We start from the raw sequence: 18,826 nt of genomic DNA, 5'->3' as shown, positions 1-18,826 counted from the left end.
GCTTCAGGTTAAGAACAGTTTCAGGTGAAGAACGGACCTCCGGAACGAATTAAGTACTTAACCTGAGGTACCACTGTAGTAGGATACAAGTGCAAAAGAGGACTGTAATATTCTGATAAAAGGCTTACATATGACACTGTCTTCTATTGAGCCAGATCATTGGTCCATCTAGATCAGGCTTCCTCAACCTCGGACCGCCAGATGTTTTTGGCCTACAACTCTCATGGTCCCTAGCTAGCAGGACCAGTGGTCAGGGATGATGGGAACTGTAGTCTCAAAACATCTGGAGGGCCGAGGTTGAGGAAGCCTGATCTAGCCTACTTTTCGTTGGCAGTGTTTTTCAACATCAGCTCTCTGAGATCCATTTAACTGGAGGTTCTTGTTGTTTATATAGTACCTGTGTGACTACGACACTTAACAAAGAATGGGAAGACAAGTCCCTATCCCAAGGGTAAACAACTGAAACACAGGCATCCTTAGAAATTCACACATTTCAAAATTTTACAACGCAGTTCTCCAGTGAAATGACATTTACAAAATGCACACCTATGGGGGGGGGATGTGCATTTAAATGAATGTTTCAGTGAAAACAGCAAACAAAAATGCATCACATTACGGAAAACTGCTTGCAGGGGGAAATCTGTACATTAGTCAAAGTTGCATACGAAAATATGTTTAATAGGAAAAATTCACACTAGCATGCTGTTGAAATTTTATGAGGAGCTTTTTTAAAAAATAAATAAAATAAAATAGCTAATTGCTACAGAAATGTGGGAAACTGAAAAATGAGAAAGTGGGAGAACCAAAATTGACAGAACACTTCCATCCCTAGGGGTGCATGCTTGAGGCCTCAGTTTTAATCCATGATGTCTTGAGGTAGGTCTGAGAGAGACTCATGCTTGAAACCCTGGAGAGCTGCTGCCAGTCAGTGTAGGCCATACTGAACTTGATGGACCAAAGGCCTCACTCAATTTAAGGCAGTGGGTGGCACTGTGGGTTAAACCACAGAGCCTAGGACTTGCCGATCAGAAGGTCAGCGGTTCGAATCCCCGCGACTGGGTGAGCTCCCGTTGCTCGGTCCCTGCTCCTGCCAACCTAGCAGTTCGAAAGCACGTCAAAGTGCAAGTAGATAAATAGGTACCACTCTGGCGGGAAGGTAAACGGCGTTTCTGTGCGCTGCTCTGGTTCACCAGAAGCGGCTTAGTCATGCTGGCCACATGACCCGGAAGCTGTACGCCGGCTCCCTCTGCCAATAAAGCAAGATGAGCGCCACAACCCCAGAGTCGGTCACAACTGGACCTAATGGTCAGGGGTCCCTTTACCTTTTACCTATGTTCCTAAATTGAACATTTGGGTGTGGCTCTTTTATTGCATTGCGTGTCATGTCGGGCATTCGATTAGGGTAGGGAAGGTAACTTAGATGTTTTATGAACAAAACACAGGTTATCATTCCTCACTGCCTTCACCCTGAAATCTACCCATGCTATTGTGGATTGTTTTGTGCAATTATCCCTTGTCTTTAAAAATGTGTCTTCCTAATGATGCTGAGCAAGAACTCTGTCTTCCCCCCTCCCCATTGACACTGCTCCAGGTGTTAACAATTAAGTGCTATGTAACAATCAATTGATTTCAGTTTACCTTCTTCACAAGCATCCCAGGCACAAAATAAAAGGGATACTTTGAGCTCTTGACCTGCTATTTTGCAGCCGTGCTTAACAACCTCATCCCCAAATGCTCAGCGACTATTACAGCCCTAAATAATCTGGATGCTTAGCAAACTGATATTCTTCACACATTTTAGCTGCAGTTGTAATTCTGTGCCATGGAACGAAGCTATTATATGCCCAATTATTACAGTGTATCCCCTCTAGAAATGTTGTGTTTAACTAGGCAACAAAGGGGAAATGTGCACTTAAAACTCATGGAGAACAAATAGCCATAGCCTGCTTACATTGTGGAACTGCTTTCCTCCATTTTAAAAATGAAGGAATCCACATTGTTTATCAGCCATATTAGCTTTTAAGATATCCTCTACCTGAGCATGCACCACCATCCCTGTCCTTTTACAATATACAGTGGTACCTCGGGTTAAGAACTTAATTCGTTCTGGAGGTCTGTTCTTAACCTGAAACTGTTCTTAACCTGAAGCACCACTTTAGCTAATGGGGCCTCCCACTGCCACCGCACGATTTCTGTTCTCATCCTGAAGCAAACTTCTTAACCCGAGGTACTATTTCTAGGTTAGCGAAGTCTGTAACCTGAAGCGTCTGTAAACTTGAAGCGTCTGTAACCTGAGGTACCACTGTAGAGTCTATGTGCTTTTGACTTGCATTTCAAGGATGAACGCCCGGAGATGGTAGCTAGAGAGGATAGTTAATCTGGAAACAGAGGGCAATTTAGAAAGTTCTGATTGAACCACACGCAGGGATCGGCAAAAAATTTTAGCAGCAGGCCGGTCCACTGTCCCTCAGACCTTGTGGCGGGCCGAAGAAGCGGCACCGGGGGGCGGGGAGCTGGAAGAAGAGGTGAGGGGGGCAAGTAGTCCTCCTCCCCACCCCCACCCCCAGCCTACCTTCCCTGGGGCTGCCACCGCCACCACCGCTGCTGCTTCTCGTGGGTAGGCAGAGTGAGCTCGTCGCCTCCGCTCTCTGGCCCCCAGGAGCACCAGGGCGGTGGCGGAGGGAATGAGTGGTGTGAAGTTCTCACCCTGGGACAGGGGGATACTGTAGATAGTTTTCACTCAGGTCCACATATGCAAGTAAGGAACTGAAGGTGACGTTCAGGGATTGGATAGTTACAGAAAGTTGTTACTGTTGCTTTGTAGTTGAGCTCTACATAAGCAGGTTGGCTGAACCCTTCAGTTCAGTTCTGTTCTAGCCTGTGAATAAACAAGAGCTGTCTGAAGAATCGCTGTGTCGTCTGATATGTTCACCCACAACTTAACAGCGGTGAGAAGCCAGGAGGAGGGGGGGTGAGGGAGAGGGGGAGAAATTGAATGGCGCAAAATCCCGACGCTGATCTACGGACCATCCACAGGCCGGATCCTGAAGGCAATTGGGCCTGATCCGGCCCACAGGCCTTAGTTTGCCGACCCCTGATCCATAGCTTTTTTTATTCTTCATTTATCACATTTGCACCCCTCTTCGCTCTCCAAAGAGCATGAGATTTTCCCCAAGTTACCCTTACAACAGCTGTGTGAGGCAGGGCCAACGTCACCCACGTAACATCATGTCTTATCAGGCATTTGAATGTGGGTCTCCCAAGTCCATTGTCTACCATACCACATGACTCCTTCATCTGTGAATGACCTTCCCCATACTCTCAAGTTTGCAATATGAACTATAGACGTAAAAGAATTTTTTTTGAAAGTGTTGTTTATGCATGCTTTTTCACCCAATGCAGACTCACATTTGGAAGAGCTTCCTACTCTTCTCCACTGTGCAGCTAAATTTGGATTAAAGAAGCTTACTGCTTTTCTTCTCCAATGTCCTGACGCAATTCGGGCTTGCAGGATAGCCAATAAGTACAGAGAAACCCCAGCATGTATTGCACAAAAGTATGGCTATAAGGAGATTCAGAAAATCATCACCGAATTGTCAGTAAGTACCTACTTATCCATAGAACTCATATAAAATGTGTAACAAACTTCTTACAAACTCACAGTGCAGCCAGTTTGGTTCAAAAGAGGTGGGGGCAACTGTCCTACTTAGGGATTCCAGGAATATTGATTTTCCTAAAGAAAGGGGAGCATATTCATTGCTGTGGAATTTGCATTTGGATGTCTGAACAAGAAGGAGACAGTGGTATAATCAGATATATGTTGGCTTTTACTTCCACACACTGAGGTTCTGCTAATGGTGCATGTAGCATAAAAGAACAGCCCAGTTTCATAAGAATATGTATTGTCCCAGGTCTCTGTGCTTTGTGAGATGTGTGCGGTAGTGACTTCTATCCACTTGCAGTGATTGCAGTGAGAGTCAGTGTGGCGCAGTGGTTAGACAGCCGGACTAGGACCTCGGAAACCAGGGTTCAAATCCCCACTCAGCCATGAAGCTCACTGGGTGCTCTTGGGCCAATCACTGCCTCTCAGCCTTGCCTACCTCACAGGAATGTTGTGTTGGTTTCTGCTTCCTTCACTGTGCAGCAAAATGCTTGTCACAAGACAGTTGTTTACATTCCACAGTCAGTGTTACTGTTGGGTTCCCACGGGAAATGGGAGACTGGATGTGACGTACACTGGTTTCCTGTTTTTCATTGTTCTCTCGGTGTTCTTTGTTTCCGAGGCAGTTGCTTCTCTGCTCTTACAGAGGCAGGATGCATGTTTGTATTCTCTCAGCATAGAGTGGAAATAAAGTTAAAAATGTAGCACATACTGCTTATCCTTCTGCTGTGTGGACTACTCTGCTTGGGCTCAAGATGAGATGAGCCTGTATCAGCTTCAGATGGGCCGAAGCTGGTCAAAATCTCTCATTTTTGGTTATGGGCCCAGATAAACGGAATCAGAATGCCAGAGAGATGGAACGACGTTATCTGCTCTGCGCGTCAAGATGATTGATAAGAGGTATGTGCTCATTGCTCCGGGAAGCCTGCCAGCTCCTAATTAATGGCTTTATGGCTGGACTTTGAACTTTTAAAGCCATTTGCCGCGGCACAGGCTCAAAGGCTTGGGAGGCTTGAAAACCGAAAGTGCTTTTACAAGTGCTTTTGGAAGCAGCTGTACTCAGGCACAGCTTGATTAAAGCAGCAGAGATGGCTAATGCAAGGCTGGCTGATGCTTGTGGGATTCCTAAGCTCAATAAAAAGAATTACGCGAACTGGGTGCTGTGCGCAGAGGCTCTTCTGCGAAAAGAGGGTCTGTTTAATGTTATTACAGAAACCCCCCCAGCTCCAATAACAGATGACTGGGCAGCTAAGGATTCCAAAGCAAGGGGAACTCTTACATTGATAGTCTCCCCAGAAGAGCTCTGTCTCTTGCGTGATAAGACCTCAGCCAGAGAAATTTGGGACACATTGAGAGATGCTCATTTGAGGACAGAAGCTGGTGCTTCTTTGTTCTACTATGCCAAGCTGCATGATATGGCACTTGCTGGAGGTGCAGATGTGCGTACTCATCTGATGGAGATGCAGAATCTGAGACATGAGCTGCAACAGAGAGGACTCACCTTTCCAGAGGCTGTGTATTCCTTCATGATACTACATTCTTTGGGTTCAAGTTGGGAGTCCGTTGCCACTCAGATTGCTGTTCAGCCAGCTGCTCAGATCACAGTAGTGCATGTTACTGCCGTGATTCTGAATGAAACGGACAGGCGAGGTGCTAGCTGCATGGGTAAGGGGGAGTCTTCACAGACGTCATCCCAGAATGCAGTGGAACCACCAGATGGCGCCAAAGTTTTGAAGGCAGTGAAATGCTACTTGTGTGGACGTCTAGGCCATATGAAGAGGGAATGCAGATTTCCCAGGGCCAAGACAGAGCAACGCAGCGAAAGCTCATCGCGTGGAAAAGGTCCGGTGTCCAGGACAACGCAGCATAAGGCGATGGTCTCACGCTTCACTCCAAAGGTTGCAAAGGTCCAGAAGACGTCTAGATCTTTCTTCGTGGTGGATTCGGGCACTACGAGACACTTATGCAATGACAAGCGACTGTTCGTGTCTTTTACACCGCAGGAAGGTGCGATTCACCAGGCGGATGACCACACGATCCCCAGTCAAGGCTACGGAACTGTTGTTCTTCACAGTTTGGACTTAAATGAGGTGGTAGAGAACCATGTACACCACCTTGACCTTACTGGAGGAAGAAAGGTAGACTATAAATGCAATAAATAAATACTCACTTTTCCAGATTAAATGGTCCAAATTTGCAATGCCAGCCTGTGGGATGGCAGATATACCGTATTCATGAAAATAAAGTAACAGGGTTTGTACAACTGTGTAATTTTTCATGACATAATAGGATATTGCTTTTCCTTTAAAAAATGTAGGCATGATCCAGCCAAAGTTAAGCACTTATTTTATTTTATTTTATTATTTATTAAATCCATATATTACCCTTTATCTGAAGATCTCAGGGCAATCCACAGCATAAGAACGCAAGACAGAAACACGAAGTCCATTATGAAAACAAGAACAAAAGCAAAGCAAACCAATGACTCCCCCAAAACACATTTAAAAGGATATAGGATGCTAATTCGAGGTTTTTATTCTATGCATGTCTACTGAGGAACAAGTCCCACTGAGATCAATAGGGTTTCCTTCCAGATATGTGCGTGTGGGGTTGCAGACTTAAATTCCCACTTATTTCAATGGGAAAGAAAATAGAACCTGTGCTCAGACCTTTCACATTGGAGTCAATGAGACATAAATGCACTTGTGCCCCCTAAGTGGACTGGTGTTGCCAAAGACATTTATCTCCTTCTCAGCTTCTTGCATTATGCAGCCAGAATGTCCATATTCATTTCTTAATCACAGAAGGAGGAAAGGAGAAAGAACAGCTTGCCCAGCATGTGAGCTTATTATGGGAGTTCATCTAGGCTGGCCTCAGGCAGCGTAAGGCAGGGCCTGTTTCTCTACTGAAATGGTGTGGAAGGGATCCAAGTACAAAGAACATAAATCCACAGTTAAAGCAATAATAATAATAATGTGGGGGTGCAGGGGATGGAAGCCACCATATTGTTGTACGTGTTAAAAACCACATCATGCAGATAGTTCAGTGTATAACAGGTAAGCTTCCTGTCTCTTTGATGCATCCCTGGGAAATAAAGAAAGGCTTTGCTTCCCAAAGCTGAGGTTGAAAATGACAGCGTAAAAAAGGGGATTTCGTAGATCATAGCTCATGCTAGCTAAGTTACTTAGACAAGGCACATGGAGTCCAGAAAGAAAAGTCCTGATAGCACTTTACTGAGCAAACTGAACAAAACCAGTGTGTAATTTGTGGAGAAAGGGACAGAGAGGTTTTTGTCTTTCTTAGATCAGGCCTTGTACAGAGAAGGGAGGCATTCGGCCAAACTTGCAGAGGAAAAACTCTATCAGCCAATCAGAGCACATTCTACCTCACTGAAAGAGATTTCGCCATGCTGCCTGGTTGCTAAGCAACACTGTGACAGTGTGGTGTGTGACTGGGTTGTGGGTGTGGTTTGAAGTTCCCCACCCCTGATTTAAATGATCAGGGTTATTTGTTATTTGTTGTTGTTGTTTTTTAAAAAAATGAGCATAGGTTGTCCTATTTGTGGTATTCTAAATTTATTTTAATTCCGGTCACAGTGACTGGCACCCCTAGTGTTGCTCTTTTGTTTTGTTTTTTTAATATATAGTCCGAGTGAAAATCACTTCTCCCACCCCTCCTTTCACTATCCCATTTGCAGGTTAAAAATGGAGGGGGGCGTGTTAGACAACGGAACAGGGTTAGACAATATTTCATGGTGATTAATTCTATAAAGGGGTTGCAGGAATGGGCTTACCATTGGTGGGATCCTAACCCACTCCTTTTAAACAACTACATTTCATCACAGAATGTGGTGGCAGCAATGTCCGTGAATGAAATTTTCATTATGTCTCTAATGAAAATGCCCCCTTCCTGAATCCCATTAATCCTCTGACAAATTCCCCATGGAAAATTGCCCCCAGCTTTGGTAGCCCTTTTCACCCCCACACAACTCAAACTGAAAATTCTCTCCAAAACACTTTCAGTTCAACACAAGAGTTCCTGTTCTTTTATTTTTTAAAAAATGCCTTCCCTCGCAGTATTCAGATTAGTTCTTAGGTCTGAGGCAATTATAGCTGTTTGTCCTATAGTACCTTCCTGCGGTGTTCATTTCAGTTTGCCAACCAACCAGGTAGGCAGGAAACCGAGCCTAGCTGGGTTTCAGACCTCTAGGCCAGTTGCCAGAAGTTTTTGACTAAAAGGCAGGATTTTGTGCTCTTGCCAGAACGATTTTCAGTAAAGCTGGGAAGTTTTTTCACTTAGTTTATATATTTGAACAATGCAACAACAGTGGCAGTGGGTCATTGTTCTCATGTGGTCTATGCATAGGCCTCTGAATGGTCACTGTGGAAACACAATTGGATTTTACGGGCCTTTGGTCTAATCCAGGAGGGTCCTTCTTATGTTCTTATGCATACCTACTAAGGCTGCTCCTTCTCTTCATTTTGTGCCCTGGAGCTAGATTTGAGCTAGAAGTCCTCAGATGAGAATCTGTTGCTTGGAATGGTGGTGGTTTTATAGGAACGTAGGTGGGCAAAATGGCTCCCCTTTTGCTCACTGATTTTTTAAAAAAACATGGCTAGTTTTGCAGAAGTGGTTTAGTCATGCTGGCCACATGACCCGAAAAGCTGTCTGTGGAAAAACACCGGCTCCCTTGGCCTGAAGTGAGATGAGCACTGCACCTTTGACTGGACTTAACCGTCCAGGGGTCATTTACTTTTTACCTTTACCCTAATATAGATGTGGGGAACCTGTGACCCATCACATGTTGTTGGATTCTAACTCCCATCATCCCTGACCACTGACAATCCTGACAGGGGCTATTGAGAATTGGAGTGAGTCCAAGAGGCATCAGGAGATCCATAGGTCCATAATACTTTGGATTTGACTTGGGCAAGAGGCTCAAAAGGAGTTGGCTAACACCTCCCCCCCCCCCTAGAAATCTTATTGCAAAACTGCAACCAAATGTTAGGCTAGAACTACAGGTCCTCTGGAAATTGTGAGGTTGGAACTCACCAGCTGAAAGCAAAATAGCTGATCTATGCTATCTTCATTTGTTTATGACTGCAGAATGCTTTCGTTTCACTGTACTTATATAATGCAGAGGAATATGGAAAAGCAGTCACTCTTTCCTTGTGGCCTGGAGCTAAACTTAACGATTCATCTTATCATTCCAGGAATTTCCCCATTAGAGTTTTAAAGCTGGTCCTCATACATAATGCAAGTGGTTTTGAACCCGGGGCTTATTTTAACGTCAATAGCAGTGCTCGATTTTTCTGCCATGGAACAACTCAAGATGTACAGGTCTAATGATATGGTGAACTTCTCCTAAGCTAGGCTCATAAGCAAACTTTGAAAGCCCAGGAAAACTGTCTCAAAGGCTGAACGGTGCAGGGATTCTTGGCAGTGCCCATCCTCCACGCAACAATTTGAACCATCCTCTTCCACCACTGAAGCCCAACCCTGCCACTGCCCAAACACATGGCATCCCTTCCTTTTGGGGCAGTATGGTTGTTATAAGAGTAGATATAGAAGAGATGAAAAGTAAGCCTTTCTCCTTGTCTTAGGCAAATTTCCCCAATTTACCTCCAAATATTTCTAAGTCTCTATAACGCATTAAGGACCACAGCTCAGTGGAAGCACATCTGGTTTGTATGCACCAGGTCCCAACTTCAATCCCAAGCAACTTTAGATAGGGCTAGGGGAGACACCTGTCTGAAATCCTAGCCAGCCACTGACAGTTAGTGTCGAGAATGATTGTGATAGATCAGGGGTCAGCAAACTTTTCAGCAGGGGGCTGGTCCACTGACCCTCAGACCTTGTGGGGGGGCAGACTATTGGGGGGGTGAATGAGTTCCTCTGCCCCACAAATAACCCAGAGATGCATTTTAAATAAAAGCACACATTCTACTCATGTAAAAACATGCTGATTCCCGTACCGTCCGTGGGCTGGATTGAGAAGGCGATTGGGCTGGATCCGGTCCCTGGGCCTTAGTTTGCCTACCCATGTGCTAGATAAACTAGAGGTAGCTAATGTGATGCCCTTCAGTTGTCATTGGACTACAACTCCCATCAGGCCCTGCTAGTATAATGGTCAGGGATTATGGGAGTCTAGCAACAACTGAGATAGACCAATGTTCTGACTCAGTACAGGACACCTTCCTCTCTTCCCTTAGTCACCCATTTTTTTATTTTAAAAAAGTGGTGGTTAGGGTAGCTGCAGTTCTTCCAAGGTCTCCTGCAATTTGCTCAGAAGGATATAAGATGAGCCTGCTGGATCAGGCCAATGGCCCATCTGGTCCAGCATTAAGTTCTCCATGGCCAACCAGATGGTTATGGGATGGTCAAAAGCAGATTCTCAGCACAACAGCACTCTCTCTTCAATGCAGTTTCCAGCAACTGGAATTTGGAAACACGACTGCCTCCAACTATAGCTCAATCTAGGTGTGGTCATGTGTCCTACATTGTAGAGGACAGTTCTCTTCTTAAAGGATGTCAGAGAACATACCTATCTGACCCAAGTCCAGCTTAAAGATAAAGAACCATAATTAGGAGTAAAAGAAGCCTTGTCCATCAATCCTTAGCTCATCCACGCTTGCTCTGAAGAGCGGACATAGGTCACCTGATCGCAGTCTTCCCCATCAAGGTGAGATATATTGTATTACTATTTAAATTACAATAATTATGCTGTGATTCTCCCACAGTTTGACTTCACCCCCGGAGGCACACTCCATTGTCTCTCATGACAGATGGATGCCAGCACTTATTTCCAAATTTACGCAGAAAGTAGCCTATGGAAATCTTTGTCCTATTTTCTCCTCTTTTGTTGGTGCTGCATTTCCTTTTGAGAGGGACGCATGTGTAAACGGGTTAACTTGGTTCCTGTAGACCACCACACTTCATCATGCTATTAGTGTGTGAACACTGACTTAGAGTTTTCTTTTAAAAAAATAACTAGGCTAGTTAAAACAAAAAGCAAAAAAAACCAGAAACAAATTTGATATGCAAATTCCCTCTGGATAGATGTTTGTTTTGTCTAGTATGAACAAATTGTTTTAATTTAGCCAATTTGGCAGTACTCCACAATTCATTAGCCATTCCTTAAGTGATGGGATTTGTAGCAGATCTTTATTTTATATCTGCTGAGATCTGTACAGTCAACAACATATTGCCAGTGAATCGATAGGAAGGTATTTTGACATGATCTTTAGCATAAAGCTGAAGAATAACATTGGTAACAACTGACTTTCTCCCCTTGTACCTAATCATTTGAATCACCTTCAACTAGACCTCTGCAACCTTTATGCAATTCCCCCAGATAAGGGGAGAAAACCTCTTCCATCATTCCTGTACCAGCAGCTTTTTGATTACACAGTTTCTGAAGTGTTAATGGGCTGATAGGCCAAGATTTTATGATGATCTTCAGCATCTCTACTTAAACATTCACGAAATAGTAACAGACTTGAATTTGGACCACAGTGCAGGGAGACATCCTCTGCACCAAAAGTAATAGCCCAAGCCATACTATTCTAGAGGGTCCCTAGACCTGAAGGAATGGGTTTCCCAAACCCAAAACTGACTGTGCAGGCAGTTTTAAACTGCACCAATATCCCTATTTTTCCTTAGTTAAAATGCATAAACTTAAGCTGTTGAGCAAATGCCTAACAAGAACACAGCTCTCTCCTTTATCAGTTTGTGATGGCAAGGCTGGCCTTGACTCTACCAGTAGAATAGACACAGACCCGTCTGTGCCTTATCTTATATCCTCACCACAAAAGACGCACAGACCCAATCTGGGAACAGTGCCAGAGCGTGTTCTTGGAGATGGTGACCTCTGGCTCCAAGATAGGAGTAGGAACAGGAATATTCTTTTGTGGTCAGGAGTGCAGGAAGGAAATCCCTTTTATGGTTAAGAGTGCCGGAGCAGGAACATATGTGATGTCAACTTGCGTACATAGGCTGACGTGGTTGGAGTCCTGGGGAAGGAGGAAGAGGGTGCCTAGAGGATATATATACTGCATGAAATGTCTCATTCTTTGGACTTGCTGTGGACACACCACGCAGGTGCCTTTCTGCTGTTCTGGAGAGCAGAAATAAAGAACTCTTTCTCTGAACCAACCCTTGGCGTCATTTGACTTCCTTCCTCCTGTCCGGGCGCAACGCAGACCCAATCGGTGAACTCCAATAAGGCTACAGACCCTTGAGTGGATTGAGGGAGCATAGTGGTCTGCAGAGGGGTGCAAGAAAGCACAATTACATAATTGCAATTTTATACATACTTCTCTGGATCCAGCCCAATATAGTCTACCTCATCTGGCAGCTTTGGATTGGCAGTTTCAACCAGAAAAATGGTGGGATGATAGGATTAGACTATCTGACTCAAAAACCCCCAAACACATTTTTCTTTCTTTTCTTTTCTTTTTTAAAAGAAGCCCACCGGATATTTAATTGCCTCCTGTAGCTACACCTTAAATATGCAAAGTCTGAATTTCAAGTCATATCTCTTATCCAGTATTCAAATACAAAATTAATTTGCACTGAGATAACATAAAGGTGAATCATTTTTTGTTCAGTGCTAAAAGAGAGATTCCCAAATGGGTATCTTAAATGGCTACAGTCAATTGCAAGCGGACTGGGGAGTTAATCTCTGAGTTACCCTAGTAACTGCCCCCAAAGAACACAAAAATTAATCAAAACTGCTTTTGCAGTTATCCACTTGAATTTGCTGTTATCCACTAGAATTTGTAGCACAGAGGCATTGAACAGACCCAAACCTGCTTAGCTTAAGTGTGAGGTGGTGGCCTCATGTGCCTCTGTTTCAAATGACTGCATATTGTAAGCTTGTAATTACCATTGCATGGGACGCGGGTGGCGCTGTGGATTAAACCACAGAGCCTAGGACTTGCCGATCAGAAGGTCAGTGGTTCGAATCCCCGTGACGGGGTGAGCTCCCGTTGCTCGGTCCCTGCTCCTGCCAACCTAGCAGTTCAAAACGGCGTTTCCGTGCGCTGCTCTGGTTCGCCAGAAGCAGCTTAGTCATGCTGGCCACATGACCCGGAAGCTGTACGCCGGCTCCCTTGGCCAATAAAGAGAGATGAGCGCAGCAACCCCAGAGTCGGCCACGACTGGACCTAATGGTCAGGGGTCCCTTTACCTTTAATTACCATTGCCATTCATCTTGGGTTTTCTTTTTTCTTTTTGGCCAGTTCTGACATACTTGCAAGTACTCATAAATATGCTATATTATTTATTTGTTTAATGTCATTCATAAGACAGTTGTTCCACAATGTTACACGTCTTGTCCTTGATTTTTTCCAAAGGTTGTTGAGTCATTGCAATGTGGTGTCCATGTACATCATTGAGATGTATGTGTATGTGGGAGCTAGTTTCTCATGGCTGCTTCATGCAAGAGAATGAGAGAGGGTGGAGCTTGAGAGTTTGGTGGGAAACCACAAAGTGTATTTTCCCCTATCTGTTAGTCTCAACTGTGCCCTCTGCTGTGCAAGGCATGCAAGGTTGCTTATACCCAATGAAAGATGGACAGGTTGATATGAGAGTAGGTGCTAGTATTTGTGTCCCAAGCCACTATCTTAAGTGGTATGGCTTGAAGAGAGTTCACACACACACATGCATACATTGATCGGACCAGAGTTCCCCCGTTGTGTAGGGATGTGTGTACCTTGGTATGTTCATAGGGAACCATCCAACATGATCTTCTGGGCACATTGGCTGCAGGGATGGGGCTAGCTCACACCACCCCAGGACCATTCTTCCACAATATTTCCATGCATGAAGGGGTCATCTGAACCTTTACCTCCAGAATCATGTATCCTCCAAGCATTCCAAGGCAAAGACAAACATTCGTATTGCTCTCCCTGCCCTTTTGAGAGAAACTTGTAATGGTAAACTTGAGAATCTCTTATTGAGGCTGCCATCCTAAAGACTCTTAGGAGGCAATAAGTCCCACTGAATACAGTGGGGCTTATCTCTGAATAAGCATGCACAGGATCACCACTGTTATGGGTAGCAAAGTACTCCATGGGCAGCTACATTTCTTTCCCAAGTTTTCCTGGACTGGAGATATCTCTTTTTCTTTTTAGCTCACACTGATTCCGGTATAGTTAATGTTCAGCAAGGGAAGACAATTTGCTATGTGCAGGCATCAAGATTCCAGCTAAAATGCACTTTTGAAACCTGTTACTGGTAGCTTAATGCAAATCAGCCCATTGACAGTCCTCCATAATAGACCTTGAAATGGTGTCCTGGTGGTTAGCAAAAGAGCCATTTAAGTGCAATGATTGCCATACTCATTAGAGCATGGACCAGTGTAGGGCCTGCATGACGTGGAGAAAAATCCATAACATGCTTTGTTCTTCTACTTCTTACCCAGATGCCTAGTTTAGTTTGAGAAAATGACGGGTCCAATGAGCCTTTTGGACCTGCATGAGCCCCATACTGGGCATTGGAATGTTTTTTTCTACATGTACCTTTGTTTAATTAATCAGGCGAGACAGCACTGATGAGACAGGTACACTTACTGGCAAGCAACAACTTTTTATTAACTGTTGTTATTGCATAAGGAAGCACAACAGTTTACACAGCTCTGGCCAAAGGCAGGGCTATATCCTTAGGAGGTTGAAATCCAAAGGCCATTTCACACAACAGCAATTTCCTGACATGGAGCAACTCCCACAAGCATGGTGTATCAATGGCTCCCCCACACAATTTGTTATCTGCCAATACCATGCCCTTTATGCATTGACAACATGTTTAGACTGCTCTTCCTGAAAGTCTCAAAGTGGTGTGCAATAAAAAGATGTTCAAAACATCATACAGAGGTGTGTCTGGCTTCTTCACAATACAGTTTTTGGCAAACGCTGAAGAGGCATCTGTTGACACCCGAGACATGTGTTTTCAGGGCCCACCCTATTCCTGAGCCTCTAATCTGTTTTAACTGCTTTTAATTTTGAATTTTAAATTGCTGTAACTCACATTGGAACCTGCTGGCGACAACAGCAAATTGTTGTTGACATCCTTCTGTCTCAAAAGACAATGACGTGCACCTCTGGGGTTGAAGTCAATCTACTGGAGAATCACAGCGCCTGCTGTGGCTGCAGAGACCAGTAACTCATAACTGCTTCCTCCCACATTGTTTTTGCTGTGTTTGTAGCACTGAAGTGACCTCTCCTGGGCAGTGTGCATGGAGGTAAAAGGGTAAAGGGGACATAGGTGGCGCTGTGGTCTAAACCACCAAGCCACTTGGGCTTGAGGATCAGAAAGTTGGTGGTTTGAACCTGTGCAATTGTGGTGAGCTCCTGTTGTTCTGTCCCAGCTTCTGCCAACCTAGCAGTTTGAAAGCACACCAGTGCAAGTAGACAAATAGGTACCGCTGTGGCGGGAAGGTAAACAGCATTTCCATGCGCTTTGGCACTCGTTACAATGTCCCGTTGCACCAGAAGCAGTTTAGTCATGACCCGGAAAGCTGTCTGTGGACAAACGCTGGCTCCCTCAGCCTAAAAACGAGATGAACACTGCACCCCATAGTCACCTTTGACTGAACTTAACTGTCCAGGGGTCCTTTACCTTTTAACTTCATGGAGGTCCTGGGATTCATGTAGGGTATACTCCTTAGCCTTTTTTCTGCAGGTTTTTTCTCAGGGTTTACTCCTGAAGCCTTTCTCATTCTCCTGAAGCAGAATTTTACAATCAGAGTTTTCCTTCTCCTAGATAGGCTGCCTTCCCAGGTTGATGAGCCCCTTCTGCCACTCATTTCCCTCTACAGCATGTGCAGAAAACACCTTCCTGACCATTGGACCTCCTATTGGTCTTGTCTGCTCAATCCACCAGAGCCTGTCTTTGCATGCTGGGGAAGACCCATTGGCCACTTTCACCTGGTTTAGCCAGCCAGTCAAAGCTGCTTCCCAGGGTTTGCCCACTGTCGCATGCTGACAGCTTCTAGGTGCCAAAGGTGAGTGCTGAGTGCAGGGTGGGGGACCAAAGGTGGATACCGTACTCCTCTTAAATAACAGCTATTGAGTTTCCATAAAGTCAGGTTCAGATGAATCTTTTCGAGAGGAAAATCTGAGCTGTGAGCAATGAATATACAGGAGATCATACATGGGGTGGTTAGTGGGTTACAGGGAACATAATGAGTTTTGCCCTTGCTGAAGCTGCTCAAAAACTGGTTTCCATATCTTGTCCATCTTTCACATCATTCTTCCTTCCAAGCTTGGCTGATAACTTGCATGGACACTTGGGATCCCGATCGCGTTATATAACTGAGCACATAAACTACCGGGTTCAGAGGAGAGGGGAGCAAGTGGGACATGCAACGAAATGTTACAGTGTGGAATGTGCAGGGTTCAAGCCATGTAGGATACTCCATCTCATTTCCTGAGTTTTCTGTGCAACAGGGTTCATGAATGTCAGCAATCTAGGGAAGCATGGATCTATCAACTTCACTTTGTTTTGCTCCATTTTTGCATACATTTGCTTTTTCTTAGCGAAGAAAAGAAGGCTGCATGAAAATTGATACTCATTTTTGCATGCATTTCCCTTACTAGTCACATTTGTGTTCAATTTTGCTTAGTGGGTGCATTCTTATAGGCACTTTCACCCTAATAGAATCCATTTATGTATGTTATTGTCACATAACATATTTTTTTGCCTGCACTTTTCAGTCATGTACACATTTTCATATGCATTCTTTGCAAAATTCGGAGAAGCACAGATTTCAAAGGAGAGCTGCATTTTGGTTTGCTTATTGGTTCAGGAAGTGAGCATTTGGTAGTTTGGCATGAACATGTGATCAGATTAGTTTCTCCCCCCAAGCATCCTGGCCTTGGTGGTGCCAATGGATGTGAGCACAGATTCCTATGCTACCTCTGTACTTTGGTGTCTGTGCTGTGAGTCACTTGACAGTCTGGGAAGTATATTTGCCAAAAAATACCATCGCATTTATTGACAAAAGGCTCCTTATTTGCTCCCCCACTTTTATCCAAACCGTGACCTGTTCACCCATACTGTTTCTTATTAACCTTCCTGCACCTCTGCTTATTGTCAGTCCCGCAAGCCCTCATCAGTACATTGATTCACTGGGGTTGTGGTGGCCTCTCTGCTAATTACTATGAATGTAGTTTGGGGCTTTCCCAGATGTGCCCTGATTAGTTTGTGGGCACTGGGCATCCATCTGTGCTTTCCAAAGCTGCCAGTGAAAATTGCTTATTAGAGAGGAAGGAGTACATTCAGAGCCAAAAATAAGGGTGGGGGGAGCAACTTCCTGACACAGAAGAACTGGAAGTCTTAAAACTAACTCTGTTTTTAACAGCCAGGTAGCTTATGAAGTTGGCAATTCCATGCACAACACAACCAAATATTTGCTAGACACATAGCATACAGCTACATAGTTTCTTTTCTTATTCAGTTACAGGCATGGGGCTATGTATTCTTATTAATTACAGGCATTGGCACAATGGTGACTATAGTGCCTATGCTCTGTCTCCACAGTGGAGGCTGCATGCTTCCAGATACCATTTGCTAGAAACATAGGAGAGGACAGTCCTGTTGCGCTCAGGTCCCGCTTGTGAGCTTCTCTTGGGCATCTGGCTGGTCAATGTGAGAAGAGCATGCTGGACTAGATGGGCCAATGGCTTGATTCAGGAGGGCTATTCGTATGCTTTGATTTGGGTGATTGTTATCCTCCACACATCAGCACTGGTGACCACACACTTGAAGGAGTAGACAATTTTGTTTACCTGGATTCCACCATAGCCAGCAACTGTCAGGAGCTTGTCCTACTCTTGAGTAGGACCCTGGCAGAGACACATGCCCAACTGGCATGTTCTCTCCCTCCTGGTCGATCGTTTGGGAGCTTCAAAAGCTTTCTTCAGCCCAAATATCACAGCGACCGATGCCAACAGACATCAACACACTTAGGGATCCACAGAGTCTTTGCAGCTTGCAGAACAGACCTCAGCAATTCAGCATTTTGGCTAATCTACATTTATTTACATATAAACACACACGGAACACTGCAACATGGCTCCCTCTCTCTCTAGCATCAGACAGCAAAGAGAAAGAACAAAGGACAATAGTCCCACTTCACGGAACACAGTAACACAAACATCCTGTCTCCGTCACTTCCCACCTTGTGGAATCAAAACATACACCGTCATGTGAAAGACAACAATCCCATGGCTGCAATCACAGAGCAGGAATTCTAACAGCAACGTCTCCATCAACACTGAAGTAGACAAGCCTATTGGCAAGGATGCTACGGCAATGGCTCGCCGCTCCTAAAGGGTATGGGAGAATGTGATGCTAAGGATCCAAACAAAGATGAAGGCCTATCGGGCTTGCATGTTGAGCATGCTGCTTTATGGAAGTGAGTTGTGGGCAACGTACAGCCATCAGGAGCAGAGGCAAAGCATGGGCATTGCAAGGGAGGCCATTGCCCGGTGCACAGTTTCTTCAAGGGTGCATTTTGCTCTTCACACCTCCCCTGCCAGCTCCGCGCTGCTTTGTGAGTCCAATCCCACATCCCAGCTTCTCAAAGCAGTATGGGGCTGGCAGGGCATCAGGAGGACGCAGCAGGCATGTGCCCTTCCAATCAGAGCAATCAAGCTGGTTGGAAGTGTGTGTGCTTCCCTGCTGCATCTCCTCATGTTGCCCTTCTTGCCTGCACTAGAAGCAGCAGCAGAAATAGAGATATCCATTTCTTAGTTGAGCTGAGATTTTGTTGCAACAGCATAGCACCAAAAATAAATACAAGCGGTATAACTTCAAAGTGAGGTATTATATCTGAGTCTATCCATATTAGGAAGATGGATCATCCTTCATTATATGCTCATCTATTTGCTCATGTCATGATATTGACTCTTTCATCATATCTGCCTAGAAGAAGCGGCTTGGCAGACTCATGGTGCTATAATGCTAGTAACAACCCATCCACACTGGAATCGTTCTTCCCAAAAAAAAGGCGTATTCTAGAAAACATATTATGGTGGCTCTTAATAGTTGTGGGAGGCGTATTGTTGTTGAGCAAATATCTCTTTCTCTTCACTTACTATGGTCACTGAAAAAGAATGGACATTTGTCTTGAGTCATATCACCTGCTAGATGGACAGAAGC

The 18,826-nt window shown here is 44.7% G+C and overlaps 1 protein-coding gene across 1 annotated transcript in view; it reads left to right on the top strand.

The window, feature by feature from the left end:
- Window positions 1–18,826, top strand: part of BANK1 (B cell scaffold protein with ankyrin repeats 1) — a 180,649-nt gene that overhangs the window by 65,019 nt on the left and 96,804 nt on the right. Inside the window, exon 7 of the mRNA XM_083571262.1 lies at window positions 3,403–3,599. Within this exon, the coding sequence (XP_083427388.1) occupies window positions 3,403–3,599 (197 nt within the window). The remainder of the gene's footprint in view (window positions 1–3,402; window positions 3,600–18,826) is intronic.

This window comes from Podarcis filfolensis (genome assembly GCF_964270895.1).
Source record: "Podarcis filfolensis genome assembly, chromosome: 9".
Classification (NCBI taxonomy): domain Eukaryota; kingdom Metazoa; phylum Chordata; class Lepidosauria; order Squamata; family Lacertidae; genus Podarcis; species Podarcis filfolensis.
This window is presented reverse-complemented; position numbering and strand designations above follow the sequence as displayed.